Consider the following 21,800-nt stretch of genomic DNA (forward strand, 5'->3'; position numbering starts at 1 on the left):
TCCCTTTCCCCCCTATGACGAGACGGCAGAGGATTGGGACGCATATGAACATCGCCTTTGGCAGCATTTCCAGGCGTTTCATGTTGCCGATGCGGAGGAATGTCGTGCTCTTTTGTTGTCTTGGATATCTCCCTCGCTGTATCAAGTTTTGCGACAGCTCACGCTGTTGCAGGAACCCTCGTCCTTGTCTTTTGACACATTGTGTTCATTGCTGCCTTCATATTATCGCCGCCGCACGCATGTTGTGGCAGCTAGGGTCGAGTTCTATCAATGCAAGAAGCAACCCCATCAGTCTTAGCGGGCGTGGGTCGCTACCCTGCACGGTCTTAGTCGCAAGTGTCATTTTGTCACGGAGCAGTCGCGAGAGTCGTATGCCCACATTATGGTACGCGACGTCATTGTTCATTCGGCCCCTGATAGGGAGGTCCAGCAACGGGCCCTGCAGTTAGAAGACCCTTCCCTCGAGGAAGTCCTGTCCATTGCTCAATCGTATGAAGTCTCTCATGCCGCAGGTCAACAGTTGGAAGCGTGGTGCAATGTCACGGCGGTGCAGAGCATGCGGCCGCATCCACTGCGTCCAGGGTGGACGACGTGCGAGCGGTACAATCCGGCCGTTACGGCCGCTCCCGCACGGCGCGTAAACAGAGTTCTGGCCGCCGGCCCCTGTTACCCTCCTGTGCGTCGTGCTATATACATCACGATCGGTCAGAGTGACCCCAGCGTTGGGCCGTTTGTCACAAATGTAATAAAAAAGGACACATTGCTAAAGTTTACCACTCAGCCTCAAAAGAATCGAAGGAAGCAGGTACAGAGGACACGGACGTTGACATTCAGGAAGTTTCATCGGGCCAGGCTCCCGACGCATCGGCCCACAAACTCTTTATCGAGGTGTCGGTTCGGTTGCACCGATTACACCTGCAAGGAGATACGGGCGCGGCAGTTTCCTTGTTGAATGCACAAACTTATTCCGACCTTGGATCGCCCCCGTTGGCGCCAGTTTACTGGCGTCTACGCAGTTATGGTAAACAGTTCATTCCCCTACTGGGTCAATTCACTAACAACGTTACTTACAAATCAGTCACTTGGCCTCTTACTTTTATTGTTGTCAGTGATGTGAACTCCGCTAACCTTTTTGGATTCGATGCCTTTCAAGCTTTCGGTTTATCTATCGCAGACACCATACAGTTGGTCTCTGACGACATTCCCTATCAATCATTTGAATCTTTCATCTCTGACTTCCAGGATATCTTTCAGCAGGGCCTGGGACGTGTTTCAGACTTTGAAGCTCACTTAACGTTGAAGGCGTCGGCTCGCCCGCGTTTCCTATGCGCGAGGCAGATCCCATTGGCTCTCCGCCCTCAGGTAAAAGCAGAGCTCAACCGGCTGACAGCCCTCGGGATCGTTCTTCCCATTTCTTCTAGTGAGTGGGCTTCGCCCCTCGTTATTGTCAGGACACCCTCGGGAAAATTACATTTCAAGGCCACCATGAATTCCCAATTGGTGGTGGACACCTATCCCTTGCCTCGTTCTGATGAATTGTTCTCCGCCATGGCGGGAGGCCGATATTTTTCAAAAACAGCTGGCGGTCGTCAACACCCCATTTGGCCTTTACCAATACCAGCGGTTGGCCTTCGGAATATCCAGTGCCCCGGCGATATTTCAGCGTTATCTTGAGCATTTCACGTCGACAATCTCTCATTGTATTAATTACCTGGATGACATTATTGTCACAGGCCACAGCACGAAGGAACACTTGCACAACCTTCGAACCCTCTTTCTCAAATTCAGGTCTGTGGGCCTGCGTTGCAACCTGCGTAAGTCGAACTTCTTTCAACCGTCCATTGAGTATGTGGGCTACACCATCTCTCGGCATGGCATCCAGCCGCTAGAAAGTTTGGTCCAAGGTATCGTCGACCTTCTGCAGCCCGCTTCACTGAAGGAGTTACAAGCTTTTTTAGGCAAGATTGCCTATTACCACCGGTTCATTCCCAGGGCTTCCACCATAGCCCGCCCCCTGTACTGCCTTCTGTGCAAGGGTGTTCCTTTTGATTGGTCGCCGGCATGTGAGCGAGCGTTCACCTTGTTGAAGGGCCTCCTCACGTCAGCACCTTGTTTGGCAACTTTTGACCCCAATAAGCCATTGGTCCTCACTACAGATGCTTCGAAGTATGGGGTGGTGGCGGTCCTGGCCCATCGCAATGCGGATGGCTCTGAGCAGCCACTGGCATTTGCGTCTAAAACTCTTAGTCCCGTGCAGGCCCATTACTCCCAGGTGGAAAAAGAGGCTATGGCCATTGTTTATGCTGTTACCAAGTTTCACCCTTTCTTGTATGGCACGAAGTTTCAGTTAATCATTGACCATAAGCCATTAATATCGTTATTTGGCCCCGCCTCTCAGATCCCGGATAGGGCGTCCCACAGACTGCAGCGCTGGGCCTTGTTCCTCTCTAAGTACCATTATGACATTCATTTACACCCTACTGGACAGCATGCCAACGCCGACACTCTTTCCCGTCTTCCGGTGGGCGCGGATCCTAAGTTTGATCGGGAGGAGATTATGTGTTTTCATTTGGATGTGGCATCCTGCCAAGCAGTTGATGGCTTCCCTATCACTAGCTCTTGAGTCGCCAGGGAAACGGCAGCTGACCCAGTTCTCCGGCAAGTAGTTCACCTCGTTCAGCAGGGGTGGTCGTCCCGACCTCCAGGCTGGGCCTAGGACCCTCTTTGTAATTATTTTGTTCTACGAGACCGCCTCTCAGTCTTGGAAGGAGTTCTCCTTCTGGCTACCGATGATACAGCTCCTCGCGTGGTTGTTCCTGCAAGTTTGTGAAGGGAGGTCCTGACGTTATTACATGAGGGGCACTGGGGTGTTTCCCATACTAAAACCTTGGCTCACAGTCATGTGTACTGGCCCGGTATTGACAGAGAAATTGAGCACTTGGTGGCCACCTGTTCCCAGTGTGTGAGCCAACAGGCGTCTCCCAGGTCAGCGTTCTCTTCATGGCCACCTGCAACCCAGGCATGAGAACATGTTCACATAGATTTTGCCGGCTCGTTTCTCAATGGCTTTTGGCTCATTGTCATTGATGCTTATTCTCGATTCCCATATGTGGTTCACTGCTCCTCAACCGCTTCAGAAGTTGCAACCCAGGCGCCAGCAAAAATCTTTTCTGTGGAAGGTCTGCCAGTCACTCTGGTATCGAACAGTGGACCTCAGTTTATTTCGCAGACCTTCCAGGATTTTTGTAGGTGCTTCAGTATTCGGCACATTTGCTCTCCCCCCTTCCATCCACAATCGAATGGGGAAGCCGAGCGCATGGTCCACACATTTAAGACACAGATGAAAAAGTATGTGCACGAATTTCCTGTGGTGGAGGCATTGACGTTTTTCCTGACGGCATACCGGACCACACTGATGGGAGAATGCAGCCCCACAGAGCTCCTCCACGGGCACCAACCTAGGACTCTGCTGCACCTCCTCTGACCTGGTCCTCGCCAGTCTTTGCAAAACGGGGTACCCGGCTTTCCACCGGGTATGTTAGTCTGGGCACGTGGGTTTGGTCGGAATCCACGTTGGATCTGGCGCTGGTCCTGCGTCGCAATGGCCGCCGGCTCTATACCTTGCAGGCAGGAGACCGTGAGGTACGTTGTCACCAAGATCAGCTACGTCCGCATTTGGGCACCCACCCTCCAACACCTCGGGTGCCGGCTTCCCCATTGCCAGCACCTGTGTTGTTTTCTCAGGGGACGCTACCGCCCCTCCCACCTGTGACTCTGCCGCACTGTGATGGTTCTCAGCCTTGGCGGCCTCCAGTAGCTCCAGCACCAGCATCGCCATCGTTAGAGATGCCCCGGTGAGTGCCGGCCCGCCTCGCAGGCACGGTTTCCCAGGAAGCTGGTTCACCTGTGGTCGTCCCTTCCCCATCGTCCCCACCACTGAGTCTTGCCCCTCCCGAGGTGGACCGGGATCTGGAGTATGACGGCTTGTCGCCTGTTCTGTCCTGCGTTCTGGTGGTGGGACGACAGGGGCCTCTTTGTGTGGGTCACTTCCAACCGTATTCGAAGGTTCCGGCTCGAGGGTTGGCAGATCCCCCTGATTCCAGCCTTCCAATGGATGTGGAGGTCATCGCTACTGCACGACGCTCCGCCTTCCGACACAGTGGATCACAGTGGCTTCACACCCTGAAGGAGGAGTGCAGTAGCCACCAGAAAGATCGTGGGAGGCGCACATCGGCACAGCGCATCATGGACAGTAGTTGCCGCAAGTAAAGTCCCGTCCACCAGAGGGCACGCAAGAATTCGGCCACGCCCTCTGGCGGCAGAACAACAACAACTCAGGCAGCACAGGCCGTGCCCAGTCAGTTCACATCGGGCATGCCTGGCAGACAGTTCCCGGTATACACTATGTGAAGTGTGACGGAAAACGTGAATCGTGTTACTACAAACTGTACATTCAGAGCTAGCACTCATTGATTGTATCATCAGAAATAAAGTAATTCCTTTTCATAAATTTTAGCTTGAAATATAACATACTGTGTATAAAGTTGTATGGAAGTTTTCAGAAAAGAAGCTGAGATAATATTGATTTTCCCAAATTCGAAAAATAACACTTGTTTTAACAACTACTGTCGAGGAAAAGTGATGATAGAGGAGGATGTCCCATTACACCATGTCACCTTTTCCTTAGAATTGGCACCTGTGTTAGAGGGGAGTCCATCAGTTTTGTTGTGGTTACGTCCAAGGAGTATTGGATCATGGTCTGCAAGTGCCCCACCAACTATACTGATAGTGTACAAATCCCTTTCAAAGTTGTTACCTATACATGCTCCATCATGTGTGGCACTTCTGTTGCTGCAATATACAGGATGAGTCAAAAAGGACTTTACAGTTTTTGAATGATATAGAAACTGATCATGTAATCACAGTTATGACCACATCATCTAATAAATCATGTAATAAATGGTCACCTCTCAGATCATTTAGGCCAAACACTAATGTTAAAATGTAGTACCAAATTCAAACCAAGAAAAATGTACGAGCACAGGTGAATATTATCTGCAAACAACATTGCAATGTTAGGACACAATTTAAGCCAGGAATCATGGGAATCAGTTATGACTACCATTGGGGTCAACAACAAATGGAACATGTTCACAGCAATTATGACAGAGCACTTAAATAGAGATGTGCTGTTAAAAAACAAGTAAGTAGACAGAAAAATCAACCTTCAAAATGAAAACCTGTGCCATTATATTTTGAAACAAAAGATCTGAAAGAAAAAATGGAAAACATGAATACCTTACACAAACTGACTAACTCAGAGTTACATAAAGAACTCTACACTATCCAGATCTCTCCCTGCAGTACCAGCTTGTCTGAACTATGTGAACGAGAATTGTCCTTACAACACATCCTTTCTTCCTGCAGCTCTCTTGGCCCCAGTCTCTGCTAGCCCCCTGCCCCACACCAACCTCCCCCATGCACTAGACCCCTGATTTGTCTCATCCTGAACCCATGCCTTCTTCTCCCCAGGCTACCCCTTCCTCTGTTCGATCACCCTCTCTCTGTTCTGTCACCGTCATTGTCATAGTGTGGTGTATGAACTCACCAGCACCAGTGTCCGTGTTGCATCCCTATCCCATGCTTCTGCTGCATCTCTCCTTCTGCCTTCCATCCTTCAGCCACCCTTCCATCATTCTCTTAGCCTCCTTTCTCCCCTCACCCACTCCGCCAGACACAACCTCTCACCCCAGTCGTGCTGCAGAGCTGCATTTTCAGAAATCTGTATTGTGGCAGTGCAATGTAGCTGTTAAAGGTGTGTGTGTGGGGGGGGGGGGGGGGGCTGCATGTGCAGGCTCAGAGGTGGTTTTGATGTCAGCACAGTAATGCAAGTCAAGTGTCTACTTACTTCATGGACTGTTTTTCCTTCTGTGGCTTTTTGATTATATGTGAGTGTGACTGTGCACTCAAGCTTGAAAAGGAATTGTCTGAAAGTTAGCAAAGTTCTCAGTTTTGGATGACTCAACACATCTACTGTTTAGTGAGGTGTTACCTTAACTCCATGGGTAGCAACATATTTACAAACTACAAACAAGGAATAATGCCGTAACACTACTTAATTTTTTTTTCAGACACACTTTGCGGTGCAGAGCAAGAGGCAGTTGAATCAGCAACTGCAGAAGACATAACGCTGAACAAAGAAATAGCCCCATGTAAGTTATTACCTGTCATTGTTCACTAACACACATGTTTAAACTGTACACTAATGATATATTTGGAAAAAAGTATATGGCACTGTTTTAATCATATCAGTCTTTCACGTGGCTTATATAATACTGCAATTCTTATATTCACCATTTAGTATTTTCATACCCCATACAACCAACACTTGCTGTTATATGGACCTCAATTCTTCTTGTATTACAGTATTTATCTTCTGATACTGTGACTGTCAAAGATTTTAATTACCATGAGGGTAAAGTGAAAATACTCAGCACGGCACAGAGATGGTTTTGGTGTCAGCACAGTAATGCGAGTGAAGTATCTACTTGCTCCATGGAATGTTTTTTCTTATGTGGGTTTTTGATACACATGTTTAGTGTGGACTGGAACACTGTACAATCATAAAATACCTTTTTTACGTTTTATCACTAATAGAAATTCGTGACAATTGATAATTATACAGGGTGATCAAAAAGTCAGTATAAATTTGAAAACTTAATAAACCACGGAATAAAGTAGATAGAGAGGTAAAAATTGACACACTTGCTTGGAATGACATGGGGTTTTATTAAAAAAAAAGAAAAAAAAAGTTTCACAAAATGTCCAACAGATGGCGCTGGACAGCAAAACGTCAGTGACTGCGCATGACAATCATGCATAAAAGGAGCTGTAATGAGAGAGAGAATCAGATGCGCCAGCAGTCGCAGCATGTTGACGTTACCTGAAAAGGCACTTTTAGTCAAGCTGTATTATCAGAATGGGGAATGTGCTAGTTCAGCATTACGATCTTATCGCCGTAGGAAGGGGATTCGAAAGGGTGAAGGTCCATTGACAAATGCAGCTGTGGCGTGAATGATTTCGAAGTTCGAAGCCACAGGTTGTTTAGATGATAGACCCCATAGTGGCCGACTGAGCACAAGGCGTAATGCTGCTGAGACAGTTCAGGAAGAAATGGAGACTGTAACGGGTCCGTCTATGCACGGGGAAGTCAGCGCTCATCCAGTCGCACGTCGCACCGGCATTCCATACACTACTGTTTGGTTGGCACTTAGGTGTACCCTCCGATGCTATCCGTACAAAATCCATTGGCATCATGAACTGGTACCTCGCGATTTAGTGAAGCGGAGGGCATTTGCGGTGTGGGCGTTTCAAAAGATGGCAGAAGATGACGATTGGTTGAGTAATGTGTTGTGGACCGACGAAGCTCATTTCATGCTCCAAGGGTCTGTCAATGCCCACAACCACAGGATTTGGGCTACCGAAAATCCTAGAACTGTCGTGGAAACTACATTGCATGACAAGAAAGTCACGGTATGGGTTGGATTTACCACATCTACCGTTATCGGGCCTTTTTTCTTCAAGAAAATGCGTGATTCTGGTTTTGTAACTGCTACCGTGATGGGTGAGAGGTACGCCAATATATTACAGAATCGCATCATCCCCAGCCTGACTGATAAACACCTGCTGGAACGTACTATGTTTATGCAGCATGGCACTCCACCCCACATTGCTAGATGCATGAAAGATCTCTTATGCACGTCGTGTGGTGATGATCATGTGCTCAGCCGCCACTTTTGTCATGCTCGGCCTCCCAGGTCCCCAGACCTCAGTCCGTATGATTATTGGCTTTGGGGTTACCGGAAGTCGCAAGTGTATCGTGATTGATCAACATCTCTAGGGATGCTGAAAGACAACATCCGACGCCAATGACTCACCATAACTCTGGACATGCTTTAAGGTGCTGTTCACAGCATTATTCCTTGACTACAGCTATTGTTGAGGAATGATGGTGGACATGTTGAGCATTTCCTGTAAATAACATCATCTTTGCTTTGTCTTACTTTGTTATGCTAATTATTGCTATTCTGACCAGATGAAGCGCCATCTGTCAGACATTTTTTGAACTTTTGTATTTTTTTGGTTCTAATAAAACCCCATGTCATTCCAAGCATGTGTGTCATTTTGTACCTCTCTATCTACATTATTCCGTGATTTATTCAGTTCTCAAATTTATTCTGCCTTCTTGATCACCCAGAACATAGAAATTGCTAGCAGGCCACTACAGAAGTAGAAAAGTCACACATGTAGCACAATACCAGTGATAATGTATAAGAAACAGTAGGCTAGTTATTGACATTACCATATTATATTGTAGCTGATAAATTACTTTCTCAGAGAATAGGTGTGTGACTAACCATAGATTCAGTATTCATTTGAAGGTTTGTTCTGATAAATCTTGTACAGTTTATGGAAGCTTATTAAATAATTTGTGCTGTGTGAGTCCATAGTTGCTACATGATCTGGACAGTCTGCAGTATGGAGTATAAATGCATCTATTGCTTCTTGTGTAGTAACAAGTACATTTCCTCTGCATTTTGCTTCTGGTAGCTTCCTTTTTGTGTAAATTAAAACATAGTACTTTTACAAGATTTTATGTATATGATTTTTGCTTCACAAAGCACAGTTTTACAATGTGCCTTGTATGAAGAGCCAATAATTACACTAATAGCTTTCTTTTGTGGTGTTAAGGTGCCATGCACACATCTAGAGTTTCCCCATAAAATTATATTGCATAAAGTTATTCTCTGGAAAAATGAAAAATAAGATGTTCTAAAACTTATTTCAGGTACACAGTCCATAAGTCATGTTAACAAATAAGCTGCTCTCAATAACTTACCACTAATATATTGTACATGTTGACCTGGGATAATTTATCATCTAAATATACCCATAAAGACTTAACATAGCATTGATCTTCTGATGGAAGATAAAAATCTCACTTCCCAATTGATAAGTGAGATTTTAGCCACATATGTAATAGCTCTCTGCAGTAGGGTATTTTCCCAGATAGACTCAAGTATGCCATTGTTAAACCACTGCATAAAAAAGGGGATATGTCTGATGTCAACAACTACCGCTCATTCTCTCTTCCGATTGCCTTATCCAAAATTCTTGAAAAAGTAATGTATTGTACAGTAGATTCAGACCTTTGTAAAAATAAAGTTTTAACAAAATGTCAGTTTGGTTTCCAGAAAGGTTTTTCAACGTAAAATGCTATATATACTTTCACAAATTAAATATTAAATGCTCTGAGTAACCGGAAGTCACCCATTGGGATTTACTGTGATTTCTCAAAGGCTTTTGATTGTGTAAATCATGGAATACTTCTAGATAAGCTCAAGTATTGTGGTATGAATGGCACAGTGCTCAAATGGTTTAAATCATACCTAACTGGAAGAGTGCAGAAAGTTGAAATAAGCAGTTCACATAATATGCAAAAAACTCGTGATTTCTCAAACTGGGGAACAATCAAGAATGGGGTGCCGCAAGGTTCGGTCTTGGGTCCTCTGCTGTTCTTAATATATATTAACGACTTGCCATTCTATATTCACGAAGATGCGAAGCTGGTACTTTTTGCCGATGATACAAGTATAGCTATCACGCCCAACAGACAAGAAATAACTGATGAAATTGTAAACAATATTTTTCAGAAAATCATTAAGTGGTTCTCTGCAAATGGGCTCTCATTAAACTTTGACAAAACACAGTATATACAGTTCCACACAGTAAATGGAATGACACCATTAACAAATATAGACTTCGATCAGAAATCGGTAGCTAAGGTAGAATATTCAAAATTTCTAGGTGTATGCATTGATGAGGGGTTGAACTGGAAAAAACACACTGAAGATCTGCTGAAACATTTGAGTTCAGCTACTTATGCTATTAGGGTCACTGCAAATTTTGGCGATATACATCTCAGTAAATTAGCTTACCATGCCTATTTTCATTCTCTGCTTTCATATGGCATCATATTCTGGGGTAATTCATCATTGAGTAAAAGAGTGTTCATTTCACAAAAGCATGTAATCAGAATAATTGCTGGACCTCATCCCAGATCATCCTGCAGACACTTACTCACTGTAGCCTCACAATATTCACTTATGAAATTTGTTATTAACAATCCGAACGAATTCAAAAGTAATAGCAGTGTACATGGCTACAACACTAGGAGAAAGGATGATCTTCACTATTCAAGGTTAAATCTAACTTTGGCTCAGAAGGGCATAAATTATGCTGCCACAAAAGTCTTTGGTCACTTACCTAATAGCATCAAAAGTCTGACAGATAGCCATATAGCATTTAAAAGGAAATTAAAAGAATTTCTGAATGGCAACTCCTTCTACTCATTAGATGAATTTTTGGATATAGTAAGTGAGTAATTTCCCCACCCCCCACCCAAAAAAAAAGTGTCATGTAATATTTTGTGTAATGTAATATCTTGTATAGACACCTTTTATTAACCTGACATGTTCCACATCATTACGAAGTGTCGTATTCATGATCTATGGAACAAGTATTAATCTAATCTAATCTGTTTTTTAAACTGAAAACCACCTGCTGTGTTTTGTTTTCATTCAGCAAGAATAAATTTGCTTTTAACCAATAGGATGCTTGAGCAGTTTTCCCTGTCACACAAGTTTTAAGGTTACTGAAATCATTACTACTGTGAAGGAAGGATGTATTATCTGCACCTAGAATTGTACTGGACTTAATAAATCATTCCAAGCCATTAATCATGTTTAAGAGCAGGATATTGTTAATTGATTTATAGTCTTTGGAATGGCTGTGTACTGATAATGTTGTGCGTAAAATAAGTTACTTTAAAAACAAAGATGATGTGACTTACCAAACGAAAGCGCTGGCACTTCGATAGACACACAAACATACACACAAAATTCAAGCTTTCGCAACAAACTGTTGCCTCATCAGGAAAGAGGGAAGGAGAGGGAAAGACGAAAGGATGTGGGTTTTAAGGGAGAGGGTAAGGAGTCATTCCAATCCCGGGAGCGGAAAGACTTACCTTAGGGGGAAAAAAGGACGGGTATACACTCGCACACACACACATATCCATCCACACATATACAGACACAAGCAGACATATTTAAAGACAAAGAGTTTGGGCAGAAATGTCTTTAAATATGTCTGCTTGTGTCTGTATATGTGTGGATGGATATGTGTGTGTGTGCGAGTGTATACCTGTCCTTTCTTCACCCTAAGGTAAGTCTTTCCACTCCCGGGATTGGAATGACTCCTTACCCTCTCCCTTAAAACCCACATCCTTTCGTCTTTCCCTCTCCTTCCCTCTTTCCTGATGAGGCAACAGTTTGTTGCGAAAGCTTGAATTTTGTGTGTATGTTTGTGTGTCTATCGACGTGCCAGCGCTTTCGTTTGGTAAGTCACATCATCTTTGTTTTTAGATATATTTTTCCCATGTGGAATGTTTCCCTCTATTAATTCATATCATTAATTTGAACCCAACAATTACGTTTGTTATTGTCACTGTTGCATTTCGAAATCTTTTCTGTCATCTTATTTTCTCTTTTTGTTTTTGCCAGTAGTTTCACTTTGTATTCACCTTCTCCTTTTTACCGTAATCTACTATACAATTTTATCCCGCCTATATATACTCAATAATACGCCACCCACTTCCAAACCATAACCAAAAAATTTTTTCCACTTTCAACACTACCTCTGCTATAAAATCCACCGTTTCTAGTCCACAAACATTTCCTTTCACCTATTAAACAACCATTTCGCCTAGTTCTGATAACTTTCGCTTTATTTCCACTTGTTTTTCCCACATCACTGATAATTTTTAGCTGCTTCCCACAGGTTTTAACGTCATTATTTCTTCGCCAAACGATTGTTAGCCTCATTTTCATAATCTGCCACCACAAAACCACTCTTTTTTAATACATTTACACGCCGTTTTTTCGAAATTTTCCCGAATCTCTCCATCCTTTAACGTGTTTTGGCGGCAACACAACCACCTAACCTTTGTGCACATCGTTGTCTACCAACCCAAGTTCACCACATCATCAACATAGCCCAGCTTTATCCAACACTTTTTCGCCTTTTTTCACAACAGATTTCCAGTTACTTTCTCCAGTTATTTTCATTTTCATTTCAACCTCATGTTACACTTTCCACCTTCTAATACCATGTCACCCTCACAACACCCCCACAACGACCCCATTAAGTTTTATTTACATTCCCTCCACAAACATGCCTTCACCCTAGCCAGATTACGCTCGCATATTTTATTTTCTCAGGCTTGTCTGACATTTGGCATTATCCCCAAAGGCCTCACACTTAAAGTTCCCATCTCTGGCTGATCTCTGCCCAAACTCTTTGTCTTTAAATATGTCTGCTTGTGTCTGTATATGTGTGGATGGATATGTGTGTGTGTGTGTGTGCGAGTGTATACCCGTCCTTTTTTCCCCCTAAGGTAAGTCTTTCCACTCCCGGGATTGGAATAACTCCTTACCCTCTCCCTTAAAACCCACATCCTTTCGTCTTTCCCTCTCCTTCCCTCTTTCCTGATGAGGCAACAGTTTGTTGCGAAAGCTTGAATTTTGTGTGTATGTTTGTGTGTCTATCGACGTGCCAGCGCTTTCGTTTGGTAAGTCACATCATCTTTGTTTTTAGATATATTTTTCCCATGTGGAATGTTTCCCTCTATTAAAACAAATAAGTTACTTTGATAGTTTAATGAGCTTCAGCTAAACATATTATGGCGTGTACATGTGGATTAGTAATTGCTCTCTGCAAGTAACTAAAAGTATGGCGATCTGTTGAAAGAACAGGGACATATTGTGTTTTGTAACTAACTTGTGCACAGTGGCCATTATCAGTTTGAAAAATTTGAATACTATTTACGAAATAAGAGAGGAAGCATGGAATAAACCATGTTCCTGTAACGAAACAGCAAGAAAAGGCATGAGTTGTGCAAAGTGTAAGAGGAAATTGCACTACTTAAGTGTAAATGCAACGAATGGAGTGAAAAACTGGAAATGCAGTGATTGCTTGTGTACTGAATGTGACGTTTTGGACGAAATCAAAACAGACCCGTTAAAAATGTGTGTGTGCGAAAAGTTAAAGAACGAACTCAGAATACTAAGAAAGGAACTTAAGTATTCGAAAATAATTACATGTGTACTAACAATCGAACTACAGAAGCGAGAATTGGCCAAGAAAAAAATGTGTAAAAACTACAGATTTGAGACGTCCAACATAAAGCACGGTTCACAACACAGCGTGCATACCACAACACAAAATGCAGTTTGAAGAGGAAAGCAATCTAAGGGTGCAGCAATGAAAATGCAGACCTTTGCTCCTGAGAGTCAGTTAGTGAGTAGGAGACCCAAAATATTCGTTGCCTCTGATAGCCATAGCAGAGACTGTGCAAGGCACATTTTAAACTTAGCTTCAGATAAATATGATGTTGAAGGGAAGATGATACCAGGTTCCCCCACTAATGCAATATTAAAAAAATGCAGTGACGTGCATAAGCTGACAAATGAAGATTTCACAGTTATTTGGGCAGAGGCTAATAATGTATCAAAGAAAGAAGCCAGCTTGGCAATTCATTCACTACATAAAGCCTTGTCAGCATTACAAAATACAAATGTGATTGTAGTTGGTGTACCACACAGGGATGACCTGCCTGAATGGCCTTGTGTAAACCAAGAAATTCAATCCACAAATGGGGAGAGGGGAGGGGGGAGTAGTGAAAGGCTTCCATAACACTTGTTTTATTAATACTCCTAGTAACAAGGAGCTATATACAGCATATGGACAGCACTTAAATGCAACTGGTAAAGAACTAATTGCCACAAGAATTTGTGAATCAGTGGAAACAAACAGGGAAATGTACAAAACAGCAATAGAACTTCAGCCTCAGGTATAGAATCATTGCGAATTGTTACCGACACAACTCCAGCACAAATAACAACAGAATCCTTAAAAGTGAATTCTGTGTGTGTGGAGAGGACAATTACTCAAGAAATAAACATACCCAAGAGAGCAGTACAAAAGTTAGAAGAAGCAGAAAATGATGTAGGAAAGAAGACACCTACTTTCAAAAAGAAGAATAGCAATTCAAGATCAAGGAGTGAGAATACCAACAGGTGGAACATGGCAGTCAACCTGAAGAAAGAAATCACAACCAAGGGACCAGGGTTTTTGGTGGGATCAGCGGTGGTTTCACAGAAGAAAGCAGTTAACAAAGTGAGTCATCAATTGGATGAACAGGTATATGACTATCATAACACAGATGATCACAGTGCATCAAGATTAAAGACATTAACTGAACCTACAACTTCAAATATAGAGTCAAATTGCTCCCAGAGGAATACTGACAGAGACAAACTACTCACTTTTTTTACAAGTTAACATACGTTGTATTAGAAATAAGATTTTAGCATTAGAACATACACTACTGGCCATTAAAATTGCTACACCAAGAAGAAATGCAAATGGTAAATGGGTATTCATTGGACAAATATATTATACTAGAACTGACATGTGATTACATTTTCACGCAATTTTGGTGCATAGATCCTGAGAAATCGGTACCCGGAACAACCACCTCTGGCCGTCACAACGGCCTTGATATGCCTGGGTATTGAGTCAAACACAGCTTGGATGGCATGTACAGGTACAGCTGCCCATGCAGCTTCAACATACCACAGTTCATCTGGAGTAGTGACTGGCGTATTGTGATGAGCCAGTTTCTCGGCCACCATTGACCAGATGTTTTCAATTGGTGAGAGATCTGGAGAATGTGCTGGCCAGAGCAGCAGTCGAACATTTTCTGTGTCCAGAAAGGCCCATACAGGACCTCAACATGTGGTCGTGCATTATCCTGCTGAAATGTAGGGTTTCGCAGGGATCGAATGAAGGGTGTAGCCATGGGTCGTAACACATCTGAAATGTAACATCCACTGTTCAAAGTACTGTCAATGCGAACAGGAGGTGACCGAGACGTGTAACCAATGGCACCCCATACCATCACGCCGGGTGATACGCCAGTATGGCGATGACAAATACATGCTTCCAATATGCATTCACCGCGATGTCGCCAAACACGGATGCGATCATCATGATGCTGTAAACAGAACCTGGATTCATCCGAAAAAATTATGTTTTGCCATTCGTGCACCCAGGTTCATCATTGAGTAGACCATCACAGGCACTCCTGTCTGTGATGCAGTGTCAAGGGTAACCACAGCCATGGTCTCTGAGCTGATAGTCCATGCTGCTGCAAACGTTGTCGAACTGTTCGTGCAGATGGCTTTTGTCTTGCAAACGTCCCCATCTGTTGACTCAGGGATTGAGACGTGGCTGCACAATCCGTTACAGCCATGCAGATAAGATGCCTGTCATCTCAACTGCTAGTGATACGAGGCCATTGGGATCCAGCACGGCATTCCGTATTACCCTCCTGAACCTACCGATTCCATATTCTGCTAACAGTCATTGGATCTCGACCAACGCGAGCAGCAATGTCACGATACGATAAACCACAATTGCAATAGGCTACAATCTGATCTTTATCAAAGTCGGAAATGTGATGGAACACATTTCTCCTCCTTACACGAGGCATCACAACAACGTTTCACCAGGCAACACTGGTCAACTGCTGTTTGTGTGTGAGAAATCGGTTGGGAACTTTCCTGATGTCAGCACGTTGTAGGTGTCGCCACTGTCGCCAACCTTGTGTGAATGCTCTGAAAAGCTAATCATTTGCATATCACAGCATCTTCTTCCTGTCGGTTAAATTTCGTGTCTGTAGCACGTCATCTTCGTGGTGTAGCAATTTTAATGGCCAGTAGTGTATATGTAACACTGAGCGTGTAGATGTTATATGTGTATCTGAGCACTGGTTAACCCAAGAACAAGTAAATATATGTAGAAAACAGAGAAAGAATGGTGGGGCTGGAATTGATGTATCTATGCTGTACTCAAAACTAGATAGGGAGTTTAGTTGTGTAAAACTAATGAATGAAAATATAGTGGTAGTATGTATACATAGGTCGCCAGATGGTGATGTAAATTTGTTTACTGAAAAATGTGAATTAATAGTTAAAAAGATATTGAAGAGTAAGACAAGAATTGTTATCTGTGGTTATTTCAACATAGAAATGGCAAACACACAGAGGCCAGTTGCTAGGACGTTTTTGAATATGCTAAGGTCATTAGACCTCTATTGTACAAATAACAGTGCCGCACATAAGAATGCCTGCATAGACAATACTGTTGTGAATTTCCATAGGGAAGATTTTACAGTCAGACTTGCAGGAAGTGGACTTGCAGATCATGAACCACTACACCTTACACTCTGTAAGAGGCAGCCAGTTAAAATTGGAGAACCTAGAGTAGTAATGATACGAGGATAAAAGGAAGAATACATAAGTATGTTTGCTGATAGATTAGGAAGTGCCAATTGGGACTCATATATAGAGTCCCAATTGGCACTTCAATCTGGAAAAAGGGAAGCTGAAATTACCTTTGATAACTTCTTTAAAAAATACACCGATTTATGGTATTCTTGCTCACCAGTACAAAAAAATTGATATCCAAGTTAAATGAAAAAGAAAAGTCTGAACTGCTTTACAGAAGACCTAGTAGAAATCAGAGGAAACATGCATATGCTGTACCAGATGCATAAGCAAGCCGCTAACCAAGGGGCAGAACAGAGCATGAAAATTCATAGGTAATATATCTGAAATGCAAAAAATTGTACAAAGCTAAACTTCTTCTGCCAAAAAAGCAAGCAGTGGAAAACTATATGGGATTCTGGATACGGATCGTAAGATACATAATAAACAGTTCCCAAGTTTTCTGTACACACATATATTTTACCATAAAGACTGATACACATGAACACTGCATGAAGTAAAAAGGCAGACTGGATTAAACATGGCAGCTTGTCAGAGCAGTTAATATTCCAAAGTTTGTAATCTGTGTGGTCGATGTGACCTATTGACGCCATACAGCCCCCCCCCCCCCCTTCCCCGCAGTACGGAGTACAGCCTATGAGACCTGAGGGGGGAGGGGGGCGGGAAGTTGTGTGGGTGTCAGCGTTGGTGTGAGTGGTGTGAGGTGGCAGGCGCATGACTGGAAGTTCAATCTCCATCGGGTCGGCGTGCGAAGGTGCGGAGGGTGGCCGCCGGTCCAGCTTGTAATCTGAAAACCAGTGGGGAGGAATGATGCGTTGGCCAACTCAGGAGTAGCAGTATGGGAGAGGAGGCGGCGTGTGAATGTGCCTTCCCCAAATGCAGACTGAGCTGTCCAAAGAAATGAAAGCTCAAATACATGACGGGTCACACTCTTGTGGGAGGGACAAGCTGTGCACTATCTTGACGTTGAGTTCCTCAGTGAGGGTCGGGTCTGTGCTGTCAGTGAGCAGTACAAGCACACGATTATCTAATTTGTGTGGTCGATGTGACCTATTGACGCCACAACTATATAGAAAGGGCTCCCAATAAATGTAAGGCTGCATGGCAAATAATAAAACAAAAGAATACACCAAAATGCATGGAAACAGCTCCGCTTGAATCCGAGGAATTAAATCAGTACTTTTTAAACTCAGTTAAAGAAATAAGTAACAGTATTAAAGAAACAAATTCATCTGCAGTGGACCTTGTTGCAACACCACTGCCTGTTAACCTGGTATTTCAATGGAGGACTGTCACACCTGTTGATGTTATAAAAGCTGTATCCAAATTTTCTAAAAGTATGGACTGTTATTGGTTATCAAATGACATAATTAAGAAGACAATACACTTAATCACCAAATCATTAGCTTTTATTTTTACCAAATGTGTATAACTTGGAGTTTTTCCAGGTGCACTTAAGGTATCAAAAGTTGTCCCAGTTTTTAAAAAAGGGGACAAACATCTTCCCCTAGGCTACAGACATGTCTCCATTGTTCCTATATTCTCAAAGATATTTGAGGCACTGATACACACACAAATAAGCAGCTTCTTTGAAAAACACAATATCCTATGAAGCAATCAGTTTGGTTTTTGCAAGGGAAAAAACACAACAGGGGCCATCTTGGAAATCATTGACCAGCTTTCGCAAACAATAACATGGTATCACTGGTATTAAGTGACCTAAGCAAAGCTTTTGATTCCATCCCTGTTGACGTACTACTGGGGAAACTAGAGCTTTATGGGATGAGAGGGAGCACTTTAGCTGTGATAAATTCTTATTTAAGTAAACTGAAAACAATTCGTTTCAGTCAGAAATGTAAATTCTTCCGTAATGGAAATTAGCACAGGTGTACCACAAGGGTCTAGCCTTGGACCCTTCTTCTTCATTGTAGCTATTAATGACTTCCCAAAAAACATAGCCCACCCTGTTGTGTGTTATGCTGACGATACAGCACTACTTACCACACATCAAAACATTTCAGATCTGAATAAACTAACAAAAGAAACACTTGATAAGGCCCTGGACTGGTTTGGAGCCAATAAGCTCCAGTGCAATCCTGATAAGACTCAACAACTTTTAATGGGAATATCAAATGAAGTAGGCAATAAGTCAGTAAAACTCTTAGGTATTCACATTGACTCAAAACTCTATTGGAAGGAACATGTCAATCACGTATGTGAAAAAATATCTCGGGTAGCTTGGACTACCTTAGGATGACATACTTTGGGCTATTCCAGTCACATATTTCGAATTGTTTGGACATTCCCCTCACATCAAGAACATCTTGAAATTACAATAGAAAGTCTTACGCATAATATGTAAAAGAGGTCATAGGGAGCACTGTCGTCCTCTTCTTTCCAGACTCAGAATACTCACAATTATAAATTTATACATCTATGTCTCTGTATTCTATATTAAAAATAATATTTCAGAATTTATTGCCAGAGGGGAAATACATCAATACAACACCTGGGCTAAGGGTAATATAGACATACCGCACCACAAAATAGCAAGAACAGGAAATTCCCACAAAGTAAACCCACTCAAAATGTTCAATAAACTGCCAATTCATGTTTAGCCTATGGATATAATTTTTTTTAAAATTAAGTGGTACAGCTGGCTGTCAGATCATCCATTCTATGTCATTAAAGAATTCTTTGATATGCCTGAGGAGGATATTAGCATTTAAAAGTTGTCTGTAACATATTATTGTGTTCTGTGGTTAATAGTGTGTAATTACACAGTCCATACAATAAACAATACAATACTATATTATATTAGATTGTAGTATAGCTTATTGCATTAACTTTTAGAAGCTATCCTGGTGTAATGTGGTACACTGCCATGCTTAAAATATATTCTATAATGTACTGACACTAGTTTATTTTATTATTCTATATGTACTAGTACATCCTGTATGACAAAGCCAATATCATTGTAAAATGTACTTATTAATGGAATTCTCAATGCTTCTAATGTTCAATAAACACAAAAATTGTGGGCTTTTTTTGTCTTCTATGATGGCATTTTCATACTCATTCCTATATTTACCATAGGCTAGTCTGCCACGGCCAGTCTCCAGATTTTTGCATGTATTGTAGAACACTATAACTTGATTTTTCAAATTTGCCAGTATCTGCTATACCATGGATTTTATCTGCTTGGAATCTCCTTTTTGAAGTCTTTGTCAATTACTTTGCACCTCTGTATGGGTTTGCTACCATTGAGTTGTATCAAAAATGCTTTAAAAACCTGCCTAATATTATTTTTGTTGACAAATCATTACTTAAAGTCACCATAACATTGAGCATCATATTCACAAAACCTGACAATTTTATCATCAGTGGCAGGTCTGGTGATCACAATATTTGGGACAGGCCCAGTCACATTACTGTCATCAAGAGGGAACCTATTTGTATAATATAAGGATACAGGGTCCAGGATGCAAACTTGGTGAATGCTGATAAGAAAGTTGCTCCTTCATTCCCAACAGTTAAGAACAGGAACATCAAATTAAAGCATAGCTGATCTTTTCTTGAAAATGACCCATGTAAAGGAAATCTCAAAACTACAATCACAGATAAAAGTATCCAAAATGGTATTCAGTGGTTGGCAAGGGAAAATACACAGACTAAATGGCAGTGCATGCATATGGCATATGGCATACTTTACATGAATAATTATCTGCGAGGAAGCTTCTCTGTGCAAAGTTGATGCCACATTTGTTGACTTCTGGCAAAAGCAAAGCCAAAATCCAGTTATTGTGTCAATGCATGGACCATTTTGTTTTATGTGATGAAGTTCCATTACTTAATGACAGGAATGGTACTGCAGTCAAGTCAATTGATGGAAGCTGATGACGCTACAACAATAAGATAAAGTTGGTTTTGTAGACAGTGGGAAGTGGGCATGGTAATTACGATGACAAATAATCACTTGCACCCCTGTCACTTTGATTTGATTTGATTTTATCAGGGAAGCAAAAACAACATTGGTCAAGCCCACTGCTGCCCGCACCAAAACATAGTTTATTGTGCAGTATCGTTCCCTGTGCCTCTTGTCGAGCCAACCAACGTCCTTGAACAGTGCAAGGAGATCCTTTACCAGGACTTTGCTAGACACAGTTTCTTCAGATCTGGTTGATCCGCATATTCTGTGCCTTTTAATCTCCAGTGCCTCACATTCGAAAATCAGATGTGATGCAGTTTCCTCGCCCACACCACACATCCTACATTTGGGATCTTCTTCGATTATCCCCATTGTCTGTAGGTGTTTTTCAAAATTTCCATGGCTTGTCAATAGTCCAACCACGAGTTTCATTGCTCTCTTGTTCAAGCCCAGGATTGAGAGACTTCTCTTAGAACATGGCTTCGGCATCAATACCTTGCCATTGTTTTTGCTTTTGGACCTTTGCCCAATATTCTACATGCTTTCTCATTGTCAATCTCATAGTTTTATTTTGATCATCACCTTGGTGATTGTCAGGACAGGTTCCAGGTCGATAAATGGTGTCATCGCCCCTATCCTGGCCAACCTATTGGCTTGCTTATTACCACTAATCCATGAGTGACCAGGGACCCACAATAGGTTTAGTCTATTGCTTTCCCCTAGCTCCACAAAGACTTTGTGGCATTCTGCCATGATCTTTGATCTTGTTGTAGAGGCTGCCAGTGCTTTCAGGGCTCCTTGGCTGTCTGTATAAATGAAAATGCTACAACCTCTGTAGCACCTCCGCAAATTCTCCTCCATGCACACCCTAATAGCAGATATTTCTGCTTGAAACACAGTGGCCATCTTCCCTAGAGAGATTGCACTCTCGAGCCTTGGCTGCACTCCAAATACCCCAACCCCAATACTTTGGTCTGTTTTTGAACCGTCAGTGAACCAGACTATGTCCCCAGTATGGTGTCAAAATTTGTTCTCCCTGATCTCTCTACTTCCAATTACTACATTGAAAGGCTTGTTGAAGCAGCTGGGAGTTATTATATAGTTGGCTGGCATTTCCCCAACCATACCTATGTCTACCTCACTCAGAACTTTAGTGTGAGATGCTGGATACCCCAGTGATTTCCAGTTTTTGCCAGTCTTTAACCTGTGTGCTCCATCTACTGCCACCATCTCTACCCACAGGTGTAATGGGGACATGTCCAGCATGGTTCCCACCCCAGCAGTGGGTGTGCTGCTAATTCTGCCTGTAATGACTAAGCAGGCCAATCTCTGCACCTTAGCAAGCTCCTTAGCAGCTACCTGGTGTTCTACCTTTTTCCATCACACTGTAGCCCCATAAGTGA

The 21,800-nt window shown here is 42.6% G+C and overlaps 1 protein-coding gene across 2 annotated transcripts in view; it reads left to right on the top strand.

The window, feature by feature from the left end:
- The window catches only part of LOC126259188 (sodium/potassium/calcium exchanger 3-like), a 273,706-nt gene that overhangs the window by 204,305 nt on the left and 47,601 nt on the right, over nucleotides 1-21,800 (top strand). For both annotated transcript variants that reach the window (XM_049955771.1, XM_049955772.1), the window contains one exon: nucleotides 6,132-6,212. In XM_049955771.1, the coding sequence (XP_049811728.1) occupies nucleotides 6,132-6,212 (81 nt within the window). The remainder of the gene's footprint in view (nucleotides 1-6,131; nucleotides 6,213-21,800) is intronic.

This window comes from Schistocerca nitens, chromosome 5 (genome assembly GCF_023898315.1).
Source record: "Schistocerca nitens isolate TAMUIC-IGC-003100 chromosome 5, iqSchNite1.1, whole genome shotgun sequence".
NCBI lineage: Eukaryota > Metazoa > Arthropoda > Insecta > Orthoptera > Acrididae > Schistocerca > Schistocerca nitens.